The sequence below is a fragment of the Choloepus didactylus genome, chromosome 4, assembly GCF_015220235.1.
Source record: "Choloepus didactylus isolate mChoDid1 chromosome 4, mChoDid1.pri, whole genome shotgun sequence".
Taxonomy (NCBI): Eukaryota; Metazoa; Chordata; class Mammalia; order Pilosa; family Megalonychidae; genus Choloepus; species Choloepus didactylus.
The window spans coordinates 153488580-153515685 of NC_051310.1; the positions used below are offsets into that span (position 1 = coordinate 153488580).

A 27106-nucleotide genomic window follows, 5' to 3' on the forward strand; every position below is an offset into this window, starting at 1 on the left:
ATGACTGTACCATAACTTATTTAATTATTCCTCTATTGCTATACACACATTGTTTTAAAGTGTTTGCTTCTCATAGGGATTCAAGGCTTTTTCTTTAAATTCTAGGAAGTGTCTTGTTAAGGTAACAACAAATACACCACAAGCCCTTTTGTAAATTATGAAATGTCCTATACATACAGAAAAGTCTACATAATGTATATGTAAGTTTAAAGAACAAAAAATTTTTAAATTCCTGTATCCTTCTTTACTCAGAAGAAAAACGTGGAATATCATCAGCACTTTAGAAGCTCTCTGTGAGTCTATTCCCAACTAATCCCCTTCCCATGCCCCAGAGGGGTAACTTATGTGTTAATCATTCCCTTGCTTTGGTTCAAATTTACCACCTAAGTATGTATCTCTTTTTAAAAATTATATAAGTGTGCATGTATATTTAAAAGCTGAGAAGCAAGGGCATATCTAACTACATAAAAATTTAAAAAAAGGAATATTATCACTATTAGATAAAAGTTCCCAGGAGAAGACAGCAAAACAAAGTCTCTGAGGCATGATCTACTTCAGCTTCCCTGGACATTTACTGAGACCTCCATTCCAGAGAAGTCATAGGTCAGAGACCTGGGAAACACAGGGGAGGCCACATTCAGGTCATATCGCAGGGCTGCAGTATGGGGCAGACATTGAACATCCAGGAGGAATACAATCAGAGAAAAACACTGCTGTGTATAGTCTGATTTTAGACCCCTCATGACCTACCTCCAGCTCTCAGCTATAGATGAAGGCAGAACACACCGGTGGGGTTCAATGTGTGTCCTCAGCTGATGACAACAAGGTTTGCACAGGGATGTAGGAACTTTATTAGTCCATTATCCAGGGAAGCCATGTACAGATAGGAATCTGGGATATGATCACTTGAGCACTCTGGTCTCAGTTTAAAGGATGGTTTGATGACAGCTGGTATCTTGGAAATGACAGCCCTGAATCCATCTGTCTCTTCAGTCTTTCTGCTCCAATTTTGACTAGTTGCCATCCATTTCTAATGCAGAAATATCATCAAGGGTCTCCTTTCGTTGCTCTCCTAAAGATTCTCTTTGCCTCTTTCCTATTTTGAATTTTCTCTTTTCTGCATTCCATGTTGTCTTATTTGTGGTTTATAACCTCATTTTAGTGAGACACATCTTCCAGAAGTTCGAGTATGGGTACATGGGAGGTAAATTTGTCAAGACCTTGAATGTCTGAAAATGTCTTTATTCTACCAACACAATACATTGATAGTGTGAGCTGCTTATAGAATTCAAGATTGGAAATCACTTTCCATCAGAATTTTAAATGCATTCTTCCATTATCTTTTTGCTTCCATTATCACTCTTCAGTATACCAAAGCCACACTAATTCCTAATCCTTTGTATGTGGCCAACTTTTTGTCTTAAAAGAGTGAAGAATGATCCCTTTCAATTATTAATTCCTCTATCCAACCAAGAATTTCAGATAGGAATTAGAACCAATTAAACTAATTCAAAAGCCAATACTATCAGAATAATTTTTCTCCTGGAAATAACTATTATATTCAACTTCAATATGAAATTATTTCAGATTCAAAGGGCTAGAGGGTGGACCTTTGAGCCTCATCACTACTGCCTGCCTAAAATTGACTCTATTAATATTTTTTTCCATTTTTTTTTTTGCTGTGGACTATAACATATGACTCTATTAACTTTTATGATTAATTGATACCAGCCACCTACTCTAATAACCTTAGCTACTTACTGCATCAGCCCATCCTCTGACCTGTGTGTGGCATCTTGCTACTCAAAGTGTGCCCTGTGAGCCAATAGCTACAGCATCTCTGGGAAGCTAGTTATAAATCCAGAATCACAGGTAATGGTCCAGAGCTACTGTATCAGAATCTGTAGTTTTAGCAAGATTTACCAGATAATTCATATGTACATTACAGTTTGAGAAGCACTGGTCTCTTGAGGAAATGTAAAAAAATACTGATGCCTTGGGCTAACCCAGAGATTCTGATTTAATTTGTCTATTATAAACTTTGAACATCAGGACTTTAAAACACTCTCCATTGACTAAATTAGTCAAATAAATGGTTTCTGCATATAGAAAATCTTGGAATTCTTTCCACATCAATTAATTTTTCATTATCATGTCACTCAAGGCAATTTCTACCTAGTAAAATCACTTGGCTATTTCAGTGGAAGAGTCCAGAAAAATTTAGTGGAATTAATTATAAAGTGATCAACAGAATATAGTTTCCTACTTCTCCATGTTGTAGCACTTCATTTAAGCTAGAGAGGAAAGATTTGTTCACAAACATGTCTCAGATACAGTGTTCATTTATGCCACTGATCCCCACAGAAGATGATTCCTTAATGAAATGCAATCTCTTTGCAATAGAAAGCCTCCTGAAATTTACGTGGTATTTCCCCTGGCTTCTCTGTTTCCTTAACTCTATCATACCCTAGGAGCTAATCTATTAAAATCTGGGTGAGCCCCAGGGGTTGGAAAAAGGATGGACTCCAGGGGAAACTTAGGAGAGCTGCTGAAACCACTTGGAGAGCAACATGGGGTTCTATAGTAATCCCTGAGAGGAAACCTAGATTTAAAACTGCTTTGCTTGGTAAAGCATCTCAGCAAACTCCTAGAAAACAAGGCTTTGGAGTCTCCAGAAATGAAGGAGTGGCAACAAACCACATATACTGCCCTCACCTGAGGTTTTCTTCATCAGAGGCCAGTGAGGAGAAGATGCTTGATGCTGAGCTCATCTTCAACTCCACCGTGCCCATCCCTCTCTCCAAGGACATTGTGTGTAAGAGAAAAGGACTGATTGTCTATATTACAAGCACCACTGTGATATACTTCAGAGTGCTGTTTCCTATATGAATTTGATTAGTCACTTTTCCTAAAACGGAGGAAAACAGACTCAGGGGAGGACGTGTAGTACAGTGTAAAATTTCCATGTGAATACAGGACCCATGTTTATTGGGTGACCTTAGAAAAGTCATGTCCTCTCTCTGAGCCTAATCTGTAGAACAGATAGTTAGAATAGATCATCCGTACCATTTCTTCCAATTCTATGATTTTATGATTATTGGGGATCATCTTTCCAGAAACCAGCTGGCTTTCTAGAAGTAAAAAGGTGGTGTAGTCCTTGTCTCAGGCTACCTGAATGTACCACAGTATGTCAAGTGAGGGGCATTTGGAAGGAGACTATTTAACTAAGCTGCCACTTATGGGGCAAGTGGATTGATGGGTTCATTGGATGGTTGGTTGGTTTCTACTCGTGGAAAGGAGTATGTGAAAGAACTCATTCCCCAGTTTCATAGCCCACTATAGTGATTCATAAATCACAAAACATGAAAAACAATATGTATATGGAATGAAATGGTGAATATCCCATTCTAATAATCTATTCCCAGAAAACAATTTTGGAGGCTTCGAAGAGTGCGTGTTACATGTAACTCTGTGGAGTCAGTTTATTCCATCAAGGTCAAAACTCTTAGAATCCATTACTTGGGCTCTTCCTTTCAGAACCCCACCAGGGATGATTCCATTACTTATCTGCACTCTCACTAATGGCCACAGGAAAATAATATTGTAAATAGATCTCTTACAAGAGTATGGTGGTAGAAAAGATGAAGTGAAGTTTTAAGTTGTTAGCATATAATCAAGTGTCCTGAACTATTACTCACATTAAGCAGGCATTGCTCATTTCTTAGAACAAAGGACAGGAAGTGCAGATCTCATGATTCTGTTCCTGGTTTAAATCTATGGGCCTGAACTTGTTTCCTGACCTGTAGCAAAAGTAATTTATTTGTGCTTCATAAATAACAATAGAATCATCTATTAAGCATCTTATTCAGGGAAGATAGTCAACAAATGTCTTTTGAATTCATTAGTGATTAGAGAACTGGACACTCAAAAGTTACTTTTCTATGCTTTTTTATAACAGCCTCCAACAGGGGATTGTGATAGTGGAGTCCGGATCTTCATTCCCAAGGATCATACATGATCCTCCCTTCAAATTCTCTCTTCTTACTTACTTTTCAAGCTTCTTTCTGTCCCATTCCTGACAAAGTTAGGATTGGTGATCTCCAAAACACAAGGCAAGAGTTCTGATCTCAAAATCAAAACTATCACTAATACTCTTAATTCAGTGCTTTTTGAATATTCATTAATTACAAAATTACTCTGCTGTTTAAATGCATTGTATTTGTGCATCTTATTTATTCAATTCTTAAAAATATAAATTTGTTGCTACTCAAAATACCATGATGTCCAAATGTTTGAAAATTTCCTCACTTCCCTTTCAGAGAGCAAAATTAATTTTACCAGCTAAAACTGCTACACTGTTTGTTCTCAGATCCCTTTAGGAACTTCCTTTGTTTATTTTTATCACCCAAAAAGACTCACTAAATAAACTAAACCTTTGTATTAAAATATCATTTTCTTTATTTCATCTAGGTAGGATCTGAATATGAAAAGTAGGATAGTTTCTTTTTGTACAATATGTGAAAAGACATGAAAATAAATACATGCAAATAGAGACATTAGAAAAAAATAATATCCTCTTTTGTCTTATTTTAGAGCTAAAATGTTTGATATGCTGGGTTTTCCAGATGTCACTCAACTGGCTGTAATGAGACTTAAAAAGAAAATCTTTAAAGGAAAATTTAAGAAAGACCTGAGTCTTGGGTATAGTGACATCTGTGACAATTAATTCAGCTGGTTAGATTATTCTGAAAGGCCAGTGTCTTGGTGTGAGTTTTATCTCCATGCATCAGCCAACTAATTCTGTTCTGTTGCCAAAGGCTTATTAACCTAACTCACACCAGCTGTCCTCTGTCTAAGTGGGCTAGATTAGACAAAGCTCATGAATATGTGCATTAAGACCCATAATCAATACTGGGGGTTAAAATCAGAAGCAGAAAAAGTCTTCTTAAGCATCAAAGGGAAAAAAAGAAATTCTTCTGGTTGTACCATTGTTGTGAAAAATTCTAGCTGCATTGGCTTCTGCCAAAAAAATACTGAGATTTAGAGCCACAGTCAATTCAGAATGAAGTGAGATTTGTTCCAAAGTGATCTCCAAACAATCTCATGTATTTTCCTGTATAGGTCAAGTCTCCTTCTCAATAAAGTCCTTGACATAAGTAAGAAGGAAAACAGATTGTCACATTCATATCTTTCTCCTTCATAGGTTTAACACACATGAACAAGTCAGCAACACAGACCGTGACTGAGTTTGTTCTCCTGGGATTCCCTGGTTGCTGGCAGATACAGCTTTTCCTCTTCTCATTGCTTTTGGTGGTTTATGTCCTAACTCTGCTGGGGAATGGAGCTATCATCTGTGCAGTGAGATGGGATCCACGACTCCACACCCCTATGTATCTTCTGCTGGGAAACTTTGCCTTCCTTGAGATCTGGTATGTTTCCTCCACCGTTCCCAACCTGCTAGGCAACATTCTCTCTAAGACCAAAGCCATTTCATTTTACGGTTGCTTCCTCCAGTTCTATTTCTTCTTTTCCCTGGGCACCACTGAATGTCTCTTCCTTGCAGTAATGGCATATGATCGGTACCTGGCCATCTGCCGCCCATTGCACTACCCCACCATCATGACGGGGCGGCTCTGTGGCAGGCTGATGTCTCTCTGCTGGCTCATTGGATTCCTTGGCTACCCAATCCCCATCTTCTTCATCTCCCAACTTCCCTTCTGTGGTCCCAATATCATTGATCACTTCCTGTGTGACATGGACCCTCTGATGGCTCTGTCCTGTGCCCCAGCCCCTATTACTGAATTTATTTTCTATACTCAGAGCTCCCTTGTCCTATTTTTCACTGTTACGTACATTCTTCGATCCTATACCCTGCTGCTTAGAGCTGTTTTTCAGATCCCTTCTGCAGCTGGTCGGCAAAAGGCCTTCTCCACCTGTGGTTCTCATTTAGTTGTGGTGTCTCTTTTCTATGGGACAGTCATGGTAATGTATGTGAGTCCTACATATGGAATCTCAGCTTTGATGCAGAAAATTCTCACACTGGTATATTCAGTAATGACTCCTCTCTTTAATCCCTTGATCTATAGTCTTCGTAATAAAGACATGAAAGTTTCCCTAAGAAATATCCTATGTGGAATGAGGATTAGTCAAAATTCATGAGCCAAAGATGTGCCGTACTTCCATGTTCTAATGAAGAATAAAGTGGAAATATATCAGTTCTTTCAGTGTCTTTTAGTCCTCACTCTGAGAGTTAGAGGTCAGATACTTTAGCTAGAAATGTACCCAGCTTTAAATACCTTTCCAGTACTGATCTACTTAAACCTTAATTCACTGGCCTTTAGCATCTAGTGGAATTTTTGTATGTTGATCCTTATTGGAATGATAAAATATGATTGCTATATGAGAGAAAGTAGACTTTCCTGCTAGATTTACCATCAGTTTGGAGACAAGCCTAAAAACCTTTACAAAATAGTCAAAGATGCAGTAACATTTAAACAGCCACTGGACCTTTCTATAACCTTAAAGACACTCCTTTCTTGATCTAGTCTAACAATCTTAAATAATCATACTTTGTTTCTATTAAAAGAGGGAGAGGACAAAACACTTAACCAGAAGGAACTCTTTGAACAGATTTTCTTAGAGGTATAGTTCCCATGTGATGAATTTGAAATAAAACATTGATACATGCTAAATAATAATTTCTTGAAGCTAGGCCAGAGTGTTGTCTGTTGAACACAAAAATTTCACAGAACACCAACATCAGACAAGGCCACTCTGTGACCATAATGAATCAGAACAAAAACAAGTCCACTCCATAGTCACATCTGAGCACAGACATAAACAAATGTACTATCCAAACCCCCCAAAAATGATCAACATGCCCCCTTTCCAGCTAGTATACGTGACTGCTTCTCCTTCACCAACTTAATTCGTACTGCTTCTAGATAAAAATTAAGTCATTCCATTATAGAATTTTCTTCTACTTTCTGACATAATCCAGAGAAAACCCCCACTTCCTTAAACTCTCCCCAAAATCACCCAACACAAGCCCAAGTGATATACCTCCTGTCTAACACCCTCCTGCTGAGAAGCCTCGTGGTTCCTCAGGGCATAAATTCTTCCTCCTTGCAACAAGCCAATAAATCCAATTTCAACCTTGCTCAGCAGCAGGTATGTTCTTGACAGTCTTTGCACGATGGGAATCAACAGTAGTACAATACCCAGCATATAGTAAGCATTCTTAAATGTTTGTTGAATATTTTTAATCTCAATTTTTTACTTAGAAGAATAATATATGGCTGTTGTAACAAATTCAAGCAATGCAGAAGTGTTTAAAGATGACAGATGTCCCATCTTCACTTCCATCCCTAGCAATCCTTCTCTCCGCTCCTCTGAGTCAATAGATCTAAATTCCTCTGTCTGGCATTCAATGCCCTACTCATAATACGGTCCCATTAATGTACTGTATTTGTTTTTCACTGCTTCCCAACAAGACCCTCAGCTCTAGCCAGGCCAGTCACTTTACTACTTCACTCCTGATCATCTCTGCACCTTTACTTAGGCTACTCATTAATTCAAAGAGCCTCACCTCTTCTGCTGTGCAACTTGAGAGAATTAATACTTATGAATTTTAAGATCTTATTTTGTAAAATGGGTATAATTTATATCCTGTAAAAATGTTACTAGGATTAAATGAGATAATTTATGCAAGGTCCATAGCAGAGAAAGAGACACATATGAAGCTCTCAGTACATGTTTGTTCCCCATTCCTTCCTATCTATCTAGTGTGACCATAGATAATTGACTGGTTAATATTTCAGATTTTCTCTATACTTTTGCAAACCAATTTACATAAAGATAGTTTATTTAAAAACCAAATTGGTATTACCATATTTTATATATTGTTTAGCAACAATAGGGACTGGATAAAAGTGCAAGCTCTGGAAGCAGACTGCCTAGGTTCATATCCTGACTTGTCTGCTTACCTAACTGTGTCACCTTGGCAAGTTGCTTTAACATATGAACTTCAGTTACTTCATCTATAAAGTGGGGTAATAGTATCACCTATCTCTTAGGATTGTAGTGAGTCAATTCTTGTAAAGCACTGTCTTAGTTTTATAGGCTGCTATGACAATTTCCACATAATGGGTTGGTTTAAACAACAGAAATTTTTCAACTCACAGTTTTAGAGGCCAGAAGTCCACATTAAGGTGTTGGTTAGAACGCTTGCTTCCTCCCAGGGTCAGTAGCGTTCTGGCTGGCCAGCAATCCTTGGTTGCTTGGCTTTCCCCTCACATCACTGTCCTCTCCTTTCTCTTCCAGGTTCCCACTGACTTCCTGCATCTGGCTCCTCCCTGTGGCATTCTCTCACTCTGGCTTCTGGTTTCTTTTGCTATATAAAGCCTCTTGGAATCAGAGTTAAGACCGGCTTCATTCAGTCAGGCCACACCTTAATTTATAATAACATCTCCAAGAGATTCTACTAAAATGGGTTAATACCACAAGGATGCAGATTAAGATTAAGAACATGTCTAAATTGGGGTACTAATTCAATCTACCACAAACATTGAGCATTCTGTCTGGCAAACAGGAGAACTCAATAAACATCAACTAAAAGAATAAAATTTTTTCTATTTCAAAGTCAGTAACAGGTTAAATGTGTTTTATTCTATTTTCCATGGTGGTTAAGGCAGAACAGGATTTTTACCTAACCATTTGTACTATGCTGCCCTCTAATGGTCATTATGTTTTAATTGTATGCCTACGTGTAAACAAACGTAAAACAGGAAAAACCTCAACCCACTCAACGTCGTGTGGAAAGTAAGACACTACATTCATTAATTGATTCTTCAGTTAACTGAAGACTAACCAGAAAACTCTTTTATATTGAGTACTAAAACCTTTCTAAAGTGTATTTCCCTCTTTTAAACATATGTATACTGAAAATAATTTAAATCTTTCGCTCTATAAGGACTCAGAGAGCACAAAGCAATAGGACAAGCAGTCAACAGGCAGTCAGGTTATGGGAGCGTCCATCTCAGTTCCACCCCAACTAGTCATGTGTCTGCCCTTACATAAGTCACTTCATCTCTCTGGCCTCAGCTCCTTTATCTATAAGATAAGAAAGGTGAACTGAATGAAGTTTCTAGTATTCCCTACATTCATTCACTTTTCCCTCAAAATTTCTTCCCTTGAGATATTTAACAGGTCTATGGTATGTATATGGGGAATGGGACAGATAAGTGAAGAGCCAATTTTAATTTAGGGTGAGAAGTGCTATAGTGGAGTTAAAACAGAATGCTTTCAGAGTTCACGGGAGGATCATATAAACCAGTCAGTGTCCAAGAGTATATGGGAGGTGGCAGGGAAATCTTCAGGAAGAAGTAATGTCTAAACTGACACTCGCTGGGTAAATGGGAATTATCAAAAGAGCAGGGATGGATAAGAAAGAACAATATGTTCAAAGGGTCAGAAATGAGATAAGCATTCAGGAAACTAAAGTAAGTTTGTTTGGGCTGCAATATACACTTTAAGAGGGAAATGTAAAAAGATGAGGAGACAGTTAAGCATGGACCAGATCATCCAAGGTCATGTAAATGAAGGTATGAAGTTTGGACTTTATCCTAAGGCCAATGGGAAATGTTTGAAGGGTTTGAAGCATTGTATGATCATATTTACATTTCTGAAAAAAATCAGTATGACTGCAAGATGAAGAACATACTAGAGAGAGGTCAGATTGAAAGGAGAGAATAAATTAGAAGGATGTTGCAATAATCTAGGCAAGAGACGAAGGTGACCTGATCGAGGACAATGCTTCCCAAAATATGGTCCACAACTAGAAAAGAACAGAAACTGAGAGAAAACTTCAGAAAATATTCCAACAACCCAATTTTGTTGTAACATTCAAACATGGTTGATGGGCTCATCTCCTTGAGCAGGATATAGGTAAGTTTAGTTGTTGTCAAACTCCCCTGGGGAGTCACCTGTAGTACTGGCTGTATATACTAGTCACACACAGTAGACCCACATTAAAACATGAGATTTTTTTTAAGTTAGTTTATAAACTATAACCAAAAAGCATATAAAATTGAGAAAACGTACACATTTATGTTTATAACTTTTTACTATTGTTTTAATTTTAATTTATAATTTAGTATTATAAATTAAATTTTTGAAGCATTATTTATATTATTTATTTTAAATCCTCTTTTAGTTATAGCAAAACAAATTTCACTGGGCTCTTTTTCAAGAAAACACACATCATTTCTGAATGTGGCCATAGTAATAAACCAAATTATAAAATGCAAGCGACTTCAAAGAAATTAAGACTAAAAGAGCTCAGACTAGTTTTACCCAAAATTACAATCTCTCCTACACTGAGTTGAAATTTCATAGCCACAATCGAGAGTGAAGTGCTAAAACCACAGTGTGTTATTTAAAGAGATACATTGGCTAATGAACCAGTGAAACAATGGAAACTGTCAAAATGTAAGCAACATTTACGTACAACATATACAGAAATCAGTTCAAAACCAAACTAATTTTTTTAAAGAAAAATTACTGAATTAAAAAACAAAAAAGCAAATGGTCAATATTTCATGTGAAATTAGTGCTTTGGGGTCTTCTTACACAGAAGGTTTTGGGTTGTTAAAACTGAGAAAACATACAATGGCTGAGACATTAGTAAAAAACTGCATCAAAGATTCTTGCTAGCAAATCTTGATTGCAAAAAAAAAAGAAATCTTGATTGAATCAGTGGCAATGAATGTAACTCAATTACCACTTTTCAATGACTCTGTAGTTTAATGTATTCAACAACTAGCTCATAGAATAAATAGTCAGTTTATTTTTTCCATGCAACTTGTTGAAAGCACAAGTTTTGCTAAAATGGTGATTCTTTTTGTATATGGGCAATTTGATCATGGCAGTGATATGAAGGGAGATTTCTTTTTTCACTTCATTCCTGACAAAACAATTAGCTCTAACCTGTATAAAATTATGAAGGATTACACTGTTAATTGTGGTTTGGAGTTTAAATTTTGGTTAGGAGTATATGCTGATGATGCAGCTGTAATGACAGGAAAATATTCTGGAAAATACTCACATTAAGGAGTTTATGCCAATCTTACAAATTTGATTAGCTTGTTTTAGTCCCCCTAGAATGTAACTACTTCCATGATTTGATAAAAGCAAGTGTCTGGGCCTTAAAATTGAGGAATTCTAGTCCTAACTATGATGGAATAGCCATTATCAGATTTACCTTCCCACCCATAAATAACTGTCAAATATGAACAAAATATAGAAAACAAATGCTTAAAGGCATTGTACAACAACCAAAGACAGCTAAAATCCTTGACAAAGGAGAGGCAAATGAGGAGTCCCACATTCACCCCAGCTTTCTCCCTGGGGACATTTTATAAGCTACAGAACACGGTGGTGGTGGAGCCCCAGCAGGAAGCAGAAATGTCATTGGCAGAGGAGGCAGAGATAAGAGTTCCAGCTTATTATGGTGGTGGGATTTGGGGAGCAGAGTGCTGAATAAGGGAAGCCATAGAGAGAGAATCCCAGAAGTCCACAAGGAAATCTCCCTCAATCCTTGACTTATCCCTGTGCTGTACAAGCCCAGGGCAAAAATCTGAGTGGCTAGAAGACAGCAGCCATTGGAAGGACAAAAGCTGAACAGAAATTCTGGAACTTGCAGAGTGCTGGGCGAGGTTGGAATTTAGGTCTAGCCAGAGTGAGGGGCCTTGGTAAACACCCTAGGTATTCTACTAAGACCTAAGAAAAGCTACACCCTAGGAGTAAGGACCATGCCACAGGAGTAAGAACCAGATTCTGGAATAAGGGCTACTCCCTGTTTCTAAGGACAAAGCTGAAATAGACCCACCCTAAAACAAGGCTCAAGGTTTTAGGATCATGGTAAATGGCTGGTAAAGTAAATGTCTGCCAAAAAAAAAAAAATACACAAAAAAAACTTAGCACTTCTTAAAGAAAAGAAAATAACCCAGAGTCTCTTCAGTGCATTATACATAATGTCCAACAGAAAATAAAAATTATTAGACACACAAAAAAGTAGGAAAAAATGACTGATCAAGTAAAATAGTCAATAGAAGGCCAAGAGATGACTCAAATATAAAAATTATCAGACTAAGACTTCAAAATAACTAAGATTAATGTGTTTTTAAAATAGAGGAAAAGATGGACACAATGGGAAAAAAAGATAAAATATTCAAATCCATAGAACTCAAAGCTAAGAACATGGCATGCCCATCTGGGCAGTCTGACCTTTATCTTTAGCTGCAACCTAAGGAAGCAGACAACCAAAAATATTCCCATGATTGCAAATGTATGAGTTGTTTGCCCATGTGGAAGGTGCTGTTTATTAAAGAGATGGTATCTATGAAAAGGAGGAGGTCATGACTGACTAAATACACACATAAAAACATGGAAATGACAAACTTCTCCAGCTTTTTTCTTTCCTATGAAATGTAGTAGGACTCATGATTTTAGATCTGCACTGTTCAATACGATAGCCTTATGTGGCTTTTAAGCACTTGAAGTGTGGCTAGTCTAAATTGAGATGGGTTTAAATATAAAATATGCACCAGGTTTCAAAGGCTTATTATTTGAAAACTAGAAACTATCACAATATTTTCATATTGATTTCACATAGAAATGATAGTATTTTGGATATATTGGGTTAAATAAATTATTAAAAGTATTTTCCCCTATTTCTTTCTACTTTTCTTAACGTGGCTACTAGAAAGTTTAAAATTACATATGCGGCTGGCATTATATTTCTATTAGCACTTTTCTAGACATTCAAAGTGTCAGGTTAGGACATCTCATGGTTCATCTTAGCTCAAGAAATCTCACTTCTGGAGATCAGCAAAATCCTTGTAGGAGAGTGTCCTGGCTCCCTCATGTAAGTACAAGGAAGTGGAAAAGATCAAGAGTGAACTATTTTTCTTATTTTGTGGCAAAACCGTCAACACCAACTTAAATTCTGATGAGCCAGAAAAATATTTTGAGATATTAACCAAAGTTCTCCATGTCCCTTTGCATCTGTCCAAAACCAAGGTATCAGCAGGCCATGCCTTCTCCAAAGTCTGTAGTGTTTTGGTGATGGCTTGTTGGCAATCTCTGCCTCTCTCACGTGGTGATCTGTCTGTTTCTGTTTCCTCCTTGTCCAAATTTCCTTTCTTGTGAGGACTCCAGTCATGCCAGATTAAGGCCCACTCTGATTCACTTTGGCCTCATCTTAACCAGATCTTTGAAGATACCATTACAAATGAGTTCACACCACAGACTGGGGGTTAGAACTTGAACATGTCTTTGTGGGGGACATGATTCAACACACACAGTCACTAAAAACTAAGATATCTTTCAACAGGGGAATGGATTAACAAACTGTGGTACATCCATAAAATAAAATATTACTCAGCAATAAAAAAGAATGAGCTATGAGTCACAAAATAATATGGATGGTTTTTAATGCAATTTTATTGAGATATAGTCACATACCAGATATTCATCCAAATTGTGCAATCAGTGGTTCACAGTATCATCATATAGTTGTGCATTCATCACCACAATCAATTTTTGAACATTTTCATTACTCAAAAAAAAAAAAATAAGAATAAAAATTTTAAAAAAACACCCAAAGATCCCTTACCACTCATCCCCCTATTATTTATTTATTTGTTGTCTTTGTTTTCTTACTCATCTGTCAATACACTAGATAAAGGAAGTAGTATCAGTCACAAGGTTTTCACAATTACACAGTCACACCTGAAGAGCTATCTAGTTATATAATCATCTTCAAGAATAAAGTGGATGCTGTGGATGATTGTAGGGTATGTGAATATATCTCAATAAAATTGTATTTAAAAAAAAGAATCAAGTGGATGATCTTAAATACATTTTAGAAAGTGAGAGAATAAAGATACAAAAACTACATATTATATGCTCACATTTATAAGACATTATGGAAAAGGCAAAACTGTAGGATAGAAAACATATTAATGATTGCCAGGGGATGGGGGACAGGGGGAACAGGGTGATTAAAAGGGAGATGTATGGAGGAATTTTTAGGGTGAAAGAACTTTTAGGGTAGAGGAACTAACTGTTTATATGGTACTAGGATGGGTGGTGGATACATAACTCTACACATGCATCAAAACCCATAAATCTAAACATCACAAAAAATGAACATTAACATTTGCAAACTTTAAAAAAAAAAAATCAACCAGGATGTATGATATGGGGGAATCCCAAGATAGGATACAGACTGTGACAAATGAATCTAACTATGTTGCAAATGCGACAAATGAATCTAACTGTATTACAAATCTATGACATAGCTAAAGTGAAGGGAGATGGGGGAAAAGAGCTTACTTTAGTAACTTTAGAAAATGGTATTTTGACTGGAAACTATAAGCCTAAAGGCAAAAGCAACTGTACATAAATACTGTACTCTAGTCAGTAAAGTTGTTTTTCACAGGGGTATGGGTTAACAATTCTATAACTGCTTTACTTCTGTACTGGCATTGAACAAATAAGTAAATGAATGGTGAATGGTGGGAGCCAGATTTCTCACTGTCAAATGTAGTGGCTTAAAACAACATAAATTTATTATCTTACAGTTCTGGAGGTCAGAAGTCTAAAATCAGTCTCACTGCACTAAAGTCAAGGTGTCAGCAGGGCTAGTACCTTCTAAAGGCTCTAGGGAAGAATCTGTTTCTTTGCCATTGCCAGATTTAGCAGCCACTACATTCCTTGGCTAGTAGCCCCTTCCACCATCTTCAAGCCTAGCTGCATAGCATCTTTAAATCTCTGATATTATGTGGCTATCATGTACACCTGACATGATATAATAAGAAGGGCACTTCACTTCTGTGGTATTCTTCCTCCAAACCCATAACCACAGTCTAACCATGAGGGAAGCCATGAAATCCATATTGAGGGACATTATACAGGATACCAGGCCAACACTCGTCAAGACTGTCAAGGTCATGGAAAACAAGGAAAGACTTAGAAACTGTGACAGGCCCAGAAAGGACTGGGGAGACATGACAACTAAATGCAATATGACACTGACACCCTGGATTGGATCCTGGAAGAGAAAAAGGACATTATTGGAAAATCTGATGAAATCCAAATAAAACCTGCAGTTTAGTTACTGACAACATACTACTGTCAATTTCTTAGTTTTAACAAATGTACCACGGAAATGTAAGATGTTAACAATGGAGGAAATTGGGTGGGGAGCATATGGGATTTCTGTCTATTATCTTTGAAACTTCCTGTAAATCTAAAATTATTCCAAAATAAAAAGTTTATTTTTTAAATGATTTACCGAATGTTGCTGTTTACCTGAACAAACGCATCCAAAAATTCAAGGTTGATATGAAAATATATTAACTTACTGAAAGTGTGTGTGATTCAAAGCAAAATACTTAACTTCAAAAACAGTAAAGTTGAAAGTGGTTCACTAGTAATTTTTAGTCAGTTTTATTATTTAAATCCTGAAGAAGATTTGTTAACACTAGCAGAGCAACATCAGTGTACGCTTGAGGAAAATACTAACCATTTTTAAAATATTTGCTATGAGGAAGTTTTGTTAATGTTAATATAATGTTGTTTCCCCCCAAGAAATTCTAGTATTGCATTTGTTAATGACAGAAAAGAGCTGTGAGATTTTTGAAAAATAATCACACCCTTAGGTTCATCCAAAAGACTGAATTACCCAAATTCTGGTTAATAGCCAGAAAGGTGAAAATGCAATATATACCATCTGCCATTTGTTATCATGTATTTATGTAAAGAAAATTTCTCATCAATGGGGATTATCGAGAATTTGAAAAGATCATCATTCAAAGACTTGGTCAGGAATTTCATGAACCACTCAAGCTTAAAAACTAATATTAAAAAGTTATAGATTTAAAATGTTTATTCACAGAAATAAGCCCATGATTTTCACTGAAAATTTGGATAATACTTTCTTTAGAAATTTTATACAAATTCAATATTTATTGTAATTTAATTTTTATACATTATACATTATAATCATATTATATTGCATAAATATTGTTTTTTGGTATAACAATACAAAGAAAACCTAATGAATTATTTTACCAAAATCTAAAAGCTATGCCCCCAAATCCCTTCAAGTTTATCCCACTGTGTCAGACAAACATTATTTTCTTAGTGTACCATTTTCTAAGCATTGCCTGAAGGGACAACATGTATGTTCAATCAATAATTCTCTATAACACTCTGGGGGAATTGTTACTCTGGTTCAGTTCCTCCTTCCAGAATTGTTCTTTCTTCTTCCCTGCCCCCACCAGAGTTCAAGGATTTCATATATAATAGATGACCTGGGCACGGCCCAAAGTTTCTTTTTTTTTTCTTTTTTTTAACAAGCACTCTCCAAGCACTGTTCTCGAAGAGAAGAATACACTCATAGCTTTAAAACTTTATGAACTTTTGACAGGTCAATTCTACATCAATACAAGTTGTCAATATTGTTCTGATTCTTTTCTCATCTCAGACCACAGCTCCACAGACACACTGTTCTCAGCAACCATCTCTATTCTTCAAAATAATTCTTCCTGCAATCCCCAATACAATGCCCTGCGCGGCTTAATAAGAGTTTTCTCATATTTTTAAAAATAACATTTGCCATCATTTTCAAGTTTGGATATGACTGTTTATTTCTTTGTAGGAACTTGGAAGATAATTAATATTAAAATAAACTTTCACACTGGCTAAGTCCTTATGGTATGAACAACTAGATAGCCAACAAAGGTGGTTTATGAAAGGCTAAATTAACAGTCTTATCCTCAATTTTACATTTCTCCATAAAACAGACAAGTAGAAACAATAAAGAATATTTTTGAAAACTACATTTAGGAATTAAATCTAAACACGTAAGGAGAATTAGGCACTCTACTCACTAATCTTAACTCTTAGGAATTTTAAAGCTTCCTACATTATCTTTTCATGGATTTGCATATGGAAGAGTAATTCCTTTTGCTTTCTTACTTGGACATTTTAACCTCACAAAGCAGCCTATTACAGCATCAACACCTAGTGTCAAGAGACCCAGATTCAAGCACAGGTTCACCAATTAATAACTGTACAATCTGTCTCATCTTGGAACTCTCCTGCTGCTACATCAATACTAGGGTATGCATTTAACTACAAACTGGGTCTGGGAGGAACCAGTGAAATAGTGAACAAGTCCTCTTCCCTTACCAACTTAGATTGGCAAGTAAATCAAAGAAAAGATATCTACCTCCCTCTCAATGGTTCAACTACTGGGCAGGACAAAGACGGATTGGCCAGTGCCAGGAAAGGAGCACAAAGATAAGGAAAACTAGACACAACAGAAAGCCTGGTAGGGTTAGACCCTCACTGGGATTCCAGATCTCCTTTGTCCTCTCCCTGTCCCACAGTGGTCAGCCATGCACTCTCCCCATCCAATGGGGCCACAACCTGAACTCCCAGTACCCTGGCTCTACTTCTACATTTATCTGATAGGATTCTGGTATAATCACTTCTACAGCCATCCTGTGTAGAGATAAGCAAGACTGTGAAGACTGTGAAGCCATTTTGTTTCCCTATCAATATAAGCATGTAAAGTACATGCAAAATAAACATGAAAACTTCACCTTCTATATCTAAGGTAAGCAAGGATAGAAAAACTTGTGTTCATAGAATTGTAGTGAACAATAGTATAATGTTTATTCATTCAACATTTATTGAATATGTACTGTAAACAGACACTATACTAGAGCTTAGGGCTACATTTTAAAAGACATATTTCCTACCTAAAAGAGATCAGTCTCTTGAGAGATATTTATAAAAATTTGCAAGTCCCAAGACTGAGCCTTTTAAGCAAGTTCATCTATAGTCTAACCACAACCCTATCATTTAGTATAAAGATCACAATTCAACCCTCAAACAAGGGTTTTCCACCTTGGACCTTGGTTGTGTCCTGGCCAAAGGATATTGGTAATAAAGCAGTCAAAGTCAAAATCTACTGCCCTGTGTCTCCAAAGGTGAACTATATACCAGGACAATCTGCCATGGTACTAAGCAAAAAGGGGTCACACAAATGTGCCTGAACATGCCAGGAGGATGTATATTTATTCGCCAAGGTAGCCTTAAAACCATATTAACAATTATTTTTAAGTATCATTTTTAAATGTAATACAATAATGATTATTGGCCAAAGCTGCACCATTAGTGTTTATTCTCCTTCGGGCAGAGACATACAGGAGACTAAGTCTTCCAAAAGCCTTTTGCTATAGGAAGGAGTCTGTGGACCAAACTACTGCAACTCAATTTCCTCAAATGATATGCATTTTCATTTACTAATATCTTATTACTTGTTTCTCCCAACATTCACCAGGCCCCAAATATGACTTTTACTCTTCCCTCTCTGCTAGCAGGAAAAAGAAAAGTTCAGGCCTCACATGGTAGTTGACAAAGTCAAGAAAAGTTTGGCACTGTTCGAGCTGCCTCTGTGAAAGCAATACCCAAAGGATTCCTAGTCACTCAGGCCTAATCCAGACACAAAGATGTTTTAACCAATTAAAAAAGAAACTTGAAGAACCAAGAATCATAGCTGAAGAAACTGCCATCCCCAGGTGCCAGTCTGGAGCTCTCTGCAGCAGCTCTGCCTTGGTTGATTAGCTGGAGTTGGAGGCCCCTGAGAGCCAATTAGAGCAGGAAGTCATCATGAGAGAGGGAGAAGTGACTCCAGCAACTGCCAATTAAAAGTGAGTGGATCCCACAGCACCTAGGGACCAAGACCCCAACTGTTGCATCAGCTAAGTTCCTGTACCAACTCCCTGAACAAGAAGAGCAAAGGGGAAGGCTGAGGGAGGGAGGCAGAGGTGTCCCACACCCTGGAAAGCTTCCACTTCTTATCCCAAGTGAATATATACGTAACAATTAAGGTGCAAGCATTATGTCCTGATTAGCCAAGTAGAAAGCTCTGAGAACCTGCTAAGAGAGAGAGAGGACAGTGTAGACTGGAAGCACACACAACAGAATTAGGCAGGTGCTGCTGACACAACAGACCTGCTACCAGTTCAGAATCACTCCAATCAAACAAGATCACACATGACTCATTGTACTTGGTGTGAAACAATACTGTTTTCATAACTACTCTCACCCTCTATTTGTAAAATAGCTAATGATTTACACGGTATGTTCACAAACACTATTTTGATTTTTCACAAAATGTCTGTGAGTTTTGTTAAGTATATATTAGTATTCTCATTTAAGAATTTAAGGTATTTAAAGAAGTTAAGGCTGAAGTTCAAGGGATTTGCCTAAGATCATACACAGGCAGTATTATTTGTATGTTTTAAGCAATATACTTCTATGTTTATATAACCATAGAATGTCTCTGGAAGAAATCATAAGAAACTGGAAACTCTGCGCAGTGCAGGGACGAAGGGTCAGGAGTGATATGAAATTTTGTTTTCTCTGTATATTCTTTGTAACTTTTCACTTTTACAACATTTTATATATAACTTTCTGAAATTAAATAAAAAAGAAAAAAATCAAATTAGGAAGCATAAAACCACAATCTAATTCTTTTTTCCACTGTACAATGCTGCCTCCCATGTGCAGTAAAAAGCCAGAGCACTTTTCTTTCTCTTATACCTTCCCACTTGATGCCTCAGTTCATCACCCCTATTTACATATAACCATGCACAACTTTCCCATGGTTACCTGCTCTATGCAAATCTGCCAGGAGCTGAAAGTATGCTGGTAACCCACCAAGTGATAAGAAAAATGAAACTACGATTCTGGCTAGTAGATAGAGTGATCCTAATAACTCAGTTTTCAAGGGTTGGATACTAGAATATATACAAAGAAATCCTACAACTCAACAATAAAAAGACAAACAACCCAATTTAAAAATGGGCAAAAGACTTGAATAGACATTTCTCCAAAGAGGATATACAAATGGCTAAAAATCATTTGACACCTACTAGAACAGCCACTATCAAAAAAAAAAAAAAAAAAAGAAAATACAAGTGTTGGAGAGGATGTGGAGAAACAGGAACACATTCACTGCTGGTGGGACTGTAGAATGGTGCAGCCAACTTTGGAAGGCAGTTTAACAGGAAACTAAGTACAGAATTGCCATATGATCCAGCAACCCTGTTACTAGGTATAGACTCAGAAGAACTGATAACAGGGACATGAACAGACATTTGCACACTGATGTTCCTAGTGGCATTATTCACTATTGCCAAAAGATGGAAACAGCCAAAGTTTCCATCAACTGATGTGTGGATATAAAAACTGTGGTATCTAAAAATGATGGAAAATTATGCAGCTGTAAAAAGGAATGAAGTCCTGATGCATGCAACAATGTGGATGAACTCTGAGGACATTATGTTGAGCGAAATAAGCCAGACACAAAAGGACAAATACTGTATGGTCTCACTACTTTGAACTAATTATGAGCAAACTCTGAGTTAGCAGGTAGAGAATGGGCAGATGATACTTAAGGTGTGCAGAATTTTTAATAAGATTGTAAATGTTTGGCAATTGATGGTAGCACAATATTCTAAGTGTAATTAACAGTGTTAAGTGTGAATATAGTTGAAAGAGGAAGTCTAGGACTGTATATGTCACTAGAAGGAAAGTTAGAAAATAAAGCATAGGACTATGTAACATAGTGAAACCTGTTGTGGAGGACGACAGTGATTAATTGCACAAGTATAAGAAAGACCTTACATGAACTAGAACAAATGTATGTAACTATTACCAGGTGTTAACAATAGGGCGGTATATGGGAAAAAATACTATTAATGCAAATTAAGAACTACAGTTAACAGTAACAGTGAAATATTCTTTCATCAATTGTAACAAAGTTACTCTAGGAAATCTAAGCATCAATAATGGGGGGTGGGGTCAATAATAATCCCCCAAAAGGGTATGGGATTTTTTTTTTGGAGTAATGAGAATGTTCTCAAATTGATTTTGGTGGTGAATGCATAACTCAGCGATTATTCCAAGAGTCACTGATTGCACAATTTGGATGGATTTTATAGTGTATGAATAAAATCGTTTTTAAAAAAAAGCTCAGTTTTCCTTTGGAAACTAAAATGAACGTCTTTGTTCAAATAGCTGAAAAGAGTGGAAAAATAAGGTAACACTGCAGTACGAAGGATAATACTGCAATATGAAGGCCACAAAACCTGTCAGTACCAGGCACTGTGGTTCCCCAATAAATACTACAAGGGCTGACTGGTCGCTAATGGAAGTAGAAGAACTTCCTTTTCTGGATCTCATCAAGGGAGGCTCCCTGGCCTTTCAGAGAGAGGCAGGTGCCACAAGAAGAAAAGTGAGAGGATGTATAACACTATGGGAAATGCAGCTAGACACATCTAGACATAAAATAAACACAATGAGAGAGTATTGGAAGAAATTGCTTCTCAGGTCACTTTCAACCCTGATGCTCTATGAGTCTGCAAGTCCAGACATACAGATGATAGGTCAATAAGCAGAGAAGGAAAGCAATAACAGAATCCTAGGGATGGTGATTCCCATGGACTAAATTAGACTACTCCTATGGAAACTGTGTAAGTACTTCTTTAAAGTTCACTTCCTGGTTACATGTAAACTTATCAAGTACTTGTGTCAGGTACTGAATTAGGAACTGTGACCTCAAAGATGATATACAGTGGACTGAACCATGCACCCCAGAAAATACATGTTCTTAGTCCATGTTCCTGTGGGTGTGATTCATTTGTAAACAGAACATTTTGAAGATGTTATTATTAAAGTGTGGCCAAGTTGAAACATGGTGGATCTTAATCCATGTAACTGGAGGCCTTAAAAAGTGAGAAAATTTATATGCAGTCAGAAAGCCACCAAAGAGGGGACCGAGAACATCACCCCACAAAGAGGATTGCCATAACCAAAATGCTGCCAACTCCAGGAGGAAGTGTGGCCTTGCCAACACATTGACTTTGGACTTCAAGCCTTCAAAACTATGAGACAATAAATTCTTGTTTAAGTCAATCAATTATGTGGTATTTGTCATAGCAGCCTAGCAGACTAAGATAGATGATGCCTTCAAAAACTCACAGCCTATAGGAGACAAACAAATAATTAAAGCACAATGTAATAAGTGCTCTGAGAGCACAGAGATGAACACATCAAAATCTCCCTCAGCTGTGCTTAGAAAGATTTTACAAAAGTGGTAATGTTTGAGCTGAATCTCAAAAAACAATTAGGAGCTTCCCAGGGGAAAGAACAACACATTTCAAACAGAAGGAACCATTTGTGCAAAAAATACTGAGATACAAAAAAGCATGTAAATTCCCAGATATTAAAAATGCTTTGGAGCATTAGAGCTGTAAGAAGAGGGAAGAAATGAAGTAATGATACAAATAAACAGACCAAAACATGAAGGCTGTGGGCTGTGTGAAAGATTGTCTTACTAGAATTGTAGAATTGCTGAAGGTTTTTAAATAAGGAAGTAATATGGTCAGATTTGCATTTGAGAAAGATGCAATTGTTGGCAGCATAGCCCACTTCTGAGACTGCAGAAGAGCAGATTAGTATAATGGATAAGAATCAAACTCTTGAGTCAGGTTGCCTGGGTTCAAATTCCACCTCTCAAACAGAATAACAACAGAGTGCTTTTTCTTTATTTGTTCTGTTCCACATGTTGGGCATGTATCACCTCATTTAATCATCACAAAATTCCTACAAGGTAGGTATTCTCTCCATTTTACAGATGACAAAACTGAATCTCAGAAAGGTAAGCAACTTGCCCACAGACTTTGTAGCACAGTAACAGTTACACTTATGAGCTTGTAAACTTGGAAAATACTCTTGTAATTATTATCATTATTATTAAAAATTGAAAAATTAATTAGAGAAAGAATGATTTCAGCTATAAAGAAAACCATTGCAATAATCAGGCAAGAAATGCTGAGCTACTGACCCAAGATAATATGAATGAAAAGAACTGAAGAGATATTTAGGAGATATGATCAGCAAAACCAGTGACAGACTGGACATTGGAGATACAGAAGGAATTCTCAAAGGTGACTCCCCAGGTTTCTGACTTGGATAACTGAATACATGGTGATGATATCTGTTAATGTGGAGACAACAGAGGTGCTTGCTTGACATAATGAATTCTATTTTGGACATGTTGGATATGAAGCCTCAACAGCACACATGGACAGAGATGTATGGTAAGCAATTGTAGTTTATTACTAGTGATAAGGAAAAAGATCTGAAAATATAAAATTAGGAGAATTGATATTGTTTGGTAGTTAAAAGCACAGCAATGAATGAAATGGCCCAGGGAAAATGTTTTAAGGAAGAAAAAAAAGCAGGTCATGGGTAGAACTCCTAAGAAGACCATCATTTAAAGACAGGATGAGGAAGTAACCATGTAGGAAGTAGGACTCAGAAAGATTCTAACTTCTCCACCAGGGCCATCATATCCACAACTTAGAAGCATTCTGTACTTTGGCACTTTCCTGGGTTCAAAAAGTTCATGATTACCCTCTTAGATATAATACCCTTGAGTTTTCTCCCCTTAGTTCCTCCTCTAACCTCTGTAATGCAGACTCCTTTACTCCCTCTATGGAACTTGGTTATAATTCCCAAATTCTGCTCTTTTCTTGCGGCATCCTCCTAGAAGTTTCATTTGATGGTTGTAGTGCATATACCCAAAAGAATTGAAAGCAAGGACTGAAACAGATATATACACACTGATGTTCATAGCAGCATTATTCACAATTGTCAAAAGATGGAAGCAACCCAAGTGACCACCAACAGATGAATAAAATGTGTTATATACACTCTATGGAATATTATTCAGCCATAATAAGGAATGAAACTTTGTTACATGCTACAATATGGATGAACCTTGAAGACATCCTATTTAGTGAAATAAGCCAGACACAAAAGGACAAATATTGTATGGATTCACTTACATGAGATAATTAGAATATGTAAATTTAAAGATCAGAAACTAGAATACTGCTTACCAGGGGCTGGGATGGGAATATGGAAAGGGAAAACAATGTTTAATTGGTACAGAGTTTCTGTTTGAGTGAGGAAAAATTTTGATAATCGATGGTGATGATGGTGGCTTAACATTGGGACTATAATTAACACCACTGAACTGTATATTTCAATGTGCCAGAAGGGGAAATTTTAGGTTGTATATATGTTACCATAATAAAAGTTTTTTAAAAAAAATTAGAGCAGAAACTAATCTTAAATCGACTGTTTCCAGATTTAAGAACCTCATTCAGTGTCAATAACATATCTAGCAATCTTTATATGAAAAAGAATTCATGCCTCCTAAGGCAGTCGAGTTCAATTTTTGATAGCTTCAACAGTAACTTTCTGATATTGAATTTAATCATGCACATCGAGTAGCTACTAGTAGACTAGTTACTGTGAACATAATTAAAACAACAAAAATGCTTCATAACTGCTATTCAACATCGTCCTGGAAGTCCTTGCCAGAACAGTTTGGCAAAAAAAAAAGAAATAAAAGGCCTCAAAATTGGAAAGAAAGAAGTAAAACTATCTAGTTGCAGATGACATAATGCTTTATGCAGAATTTTCCAATGAATCTACAAGAAAATTACTGGAACTAAGAAGCAAGTTCAGAAAAGATGCAGGCTATAAGATTAACATGTAAAAATCAGTTGCATTTCTGTACACCACCAAAAAATATTCTGAAATGGAAATTGAAAAACAATTCCATTCACAATAGCTCCTAAAAGAATAAAATACCTAGAAATGAACTTAATCAAGGAGGTGAAGGACCTGTACAGTTAAAATTACAAATTCTGATGAAAGAAATTAAATAAGATCTAAATAAATGGCAAGACATCCCATATGAATGGATAAAAAGACTTAATATTATTAAGATGTCAATATTACCCAAAGCAGCTTTTTCTTTATCATGGTACCTCAGAGGCAGTCGGCTGCCTCAGCATGAGGTTGAACATCTCCGTCCCAGCCACTGGCTGCCAGAAGCTCATTAAAGAGAACAATGAACACAAACTTCGTACATTTTATGAGAAACATGTGGTCACAGAAGTTACTGATCCTCTGGGCAAATAGTGGAAGGGTTATGTTGTCCGAATCAGTGGTGGAAATGACAAACAAGGTTTCCCCATGAAGCAGGTTGTCTTGACCCATCGTCATGTATGCCTCTTACTAAGGAGCATTCCTGTTATAGACCAAGGAGAAATGGAGAAATGCACAAATCTGTTTGAGGTTGCTTTGTAGATGCCAAGCTGAGTGTTCTCAATCTGGTTATTGAAAAAAAAAAAGAGAGAGAGAGAGAGAAAGTATATTCCTGGACTGACTGATACTATGGTACTACTGTGCCTCATTGCCTGGGGCTCAAAAGAGTTAGCAGAATCCACAAACTTTTCAATATCTCTAAAGAAGATGATGCTTGCCAGTATGTTGTACAAAAGCCCCTGAACAAACAAGGTAAGAAAACCAAGACCAAAGGGACCAAGATTCAGCATCTTTGTATTCCGTGTGTCCTGCAACATAAACATCAGTGTATTGCCCTGAAAAAAAAACAGCGGACTAAGAAAAATAAGGAAGGGACCACAGAATATGCTAAACTTTTGACCAAGAGAATGAAGGTAGCCAAAGAAAAATCCCGAGAACAGACCGCCAAGAGCACAGGCTGTTCTCACTGAAAGCTTCTATCTCTAAGTCTGAGTCCAGTCAAAAATAAGATTTTCTAAGAGTAACAAATAAATAAGATCAAACATTTAGTATACATATGTGTATGTATATGTACATATACACACATATATATATTACCCAAAGTGATCTACAGATTCAACACAACACCTAACAAAATCCCAGCAGCCTTTCTGTAGAAATGGAAGAGCTGGTCCTCAAATTCATATGGAATCTTGAGGGCCCCAGAATAGCCAAATCAATATTGCAAAGGAAGAACAAAGTTGAAGGCCTCACACTTCCAATTTCAAAATTTTTACAAAGTCACAATAATCAAAACAGCATGGCACTGGCACAAAGATAGACATGTAGACCAATGGAACAGAATTGTCAGTTCAAAAATAAACCAATAAATCTATAGCCAATGGCTTATGACAAAGGTACCAAGTACATTAAGTGGGGTAAGAACAGTCTCTTCAACAAATAGTACTGGGAAAACTGGGTATTCATTTGCAAAAGAATGAAGTTAGATCCATACCTCACACAATATACAAAAATTAACTCTAAATGGATCAAGGACCTAAACATAAGAGTTAACATCATAAAAGTCCTAGAAGAAACATAGTGGGAAAATTTCATAACCCCAGATTTGGTAGTGCTTTCTTACATATGATACATAAAGCATAAGCAACAAAAGAAAAAAATAGATAAATTAAACTTCATCAAAATGAAAAACTTTTGTACATTAAAGGACAATAGCAAGAAAGTGAAAAAACAACCTCCAAAATGAGAGCAAATAATTGCTAATCATATATCTGAAAGGGTCTTACTATCCAGAATATATAAAGAACTGTTATAACAACCAAAAGATAAATAGCCCAACCTAAAAGTTGGCAAAGAACTTGAATAGAAAGTTCTCCAAAGAAGATATACAAATTGCCAATAAGCACATGAAAAGATACTCAACATTATTAGCCATTAGGGAGATGCAAATTAAAACAACAATGAGATACCACTTCACACCCATTAGGATGATTATTATTTTAAAAAACAGAAAATAATGTGTCTGAGGATGGAGAGAAATAGGGACACATATATTGCTGGTGGCATTGTAAAATGATGAAGCCACTGTGGAAATCAGTTTGGCAGTTCCTTAGAAAGTTGAAAATAGAATTACCACATGACCAGGCAGTCCCACTTCTGGGTATATACTCAAAGAACTGAAAGCAAGGACTCAGATATTTGCACACAGATGTTTATAGCAGCATTATACACAATACCCAAAGGGTAGATGCAACCTAAATTGAATAAACAAAATGATGGCATACACATGCAATAGAATATTATTCAGCCATAAAGATGAATAAAGTTCTGATGCATG

The 27106-nt window shown here is 36.6% G+C and overlaps 1 protein-coding gene across 1 annotated transcript; it reads left to right on the forward strand.

Moving 5' to 3' along the window:
- The first annotated feature begins 5190 nt into the window (after window positions 1–5190).
- On the forward strand, window positions 5191–6159 carry LOC119533473 (olfactory receptor 11H4). Its single transcript, XM_037835508.1, has one exon. It carries the CDS (start codon window positions 5215–5217, stop codon window positions 6157–6159), a length of 945 nt encoding a protein of 314 aa, XP_037691436.1. The 5' UTR covers window positions 5191–5214.
- Window positions 6160–27106: the final 20947 nt, after the last annotated feature.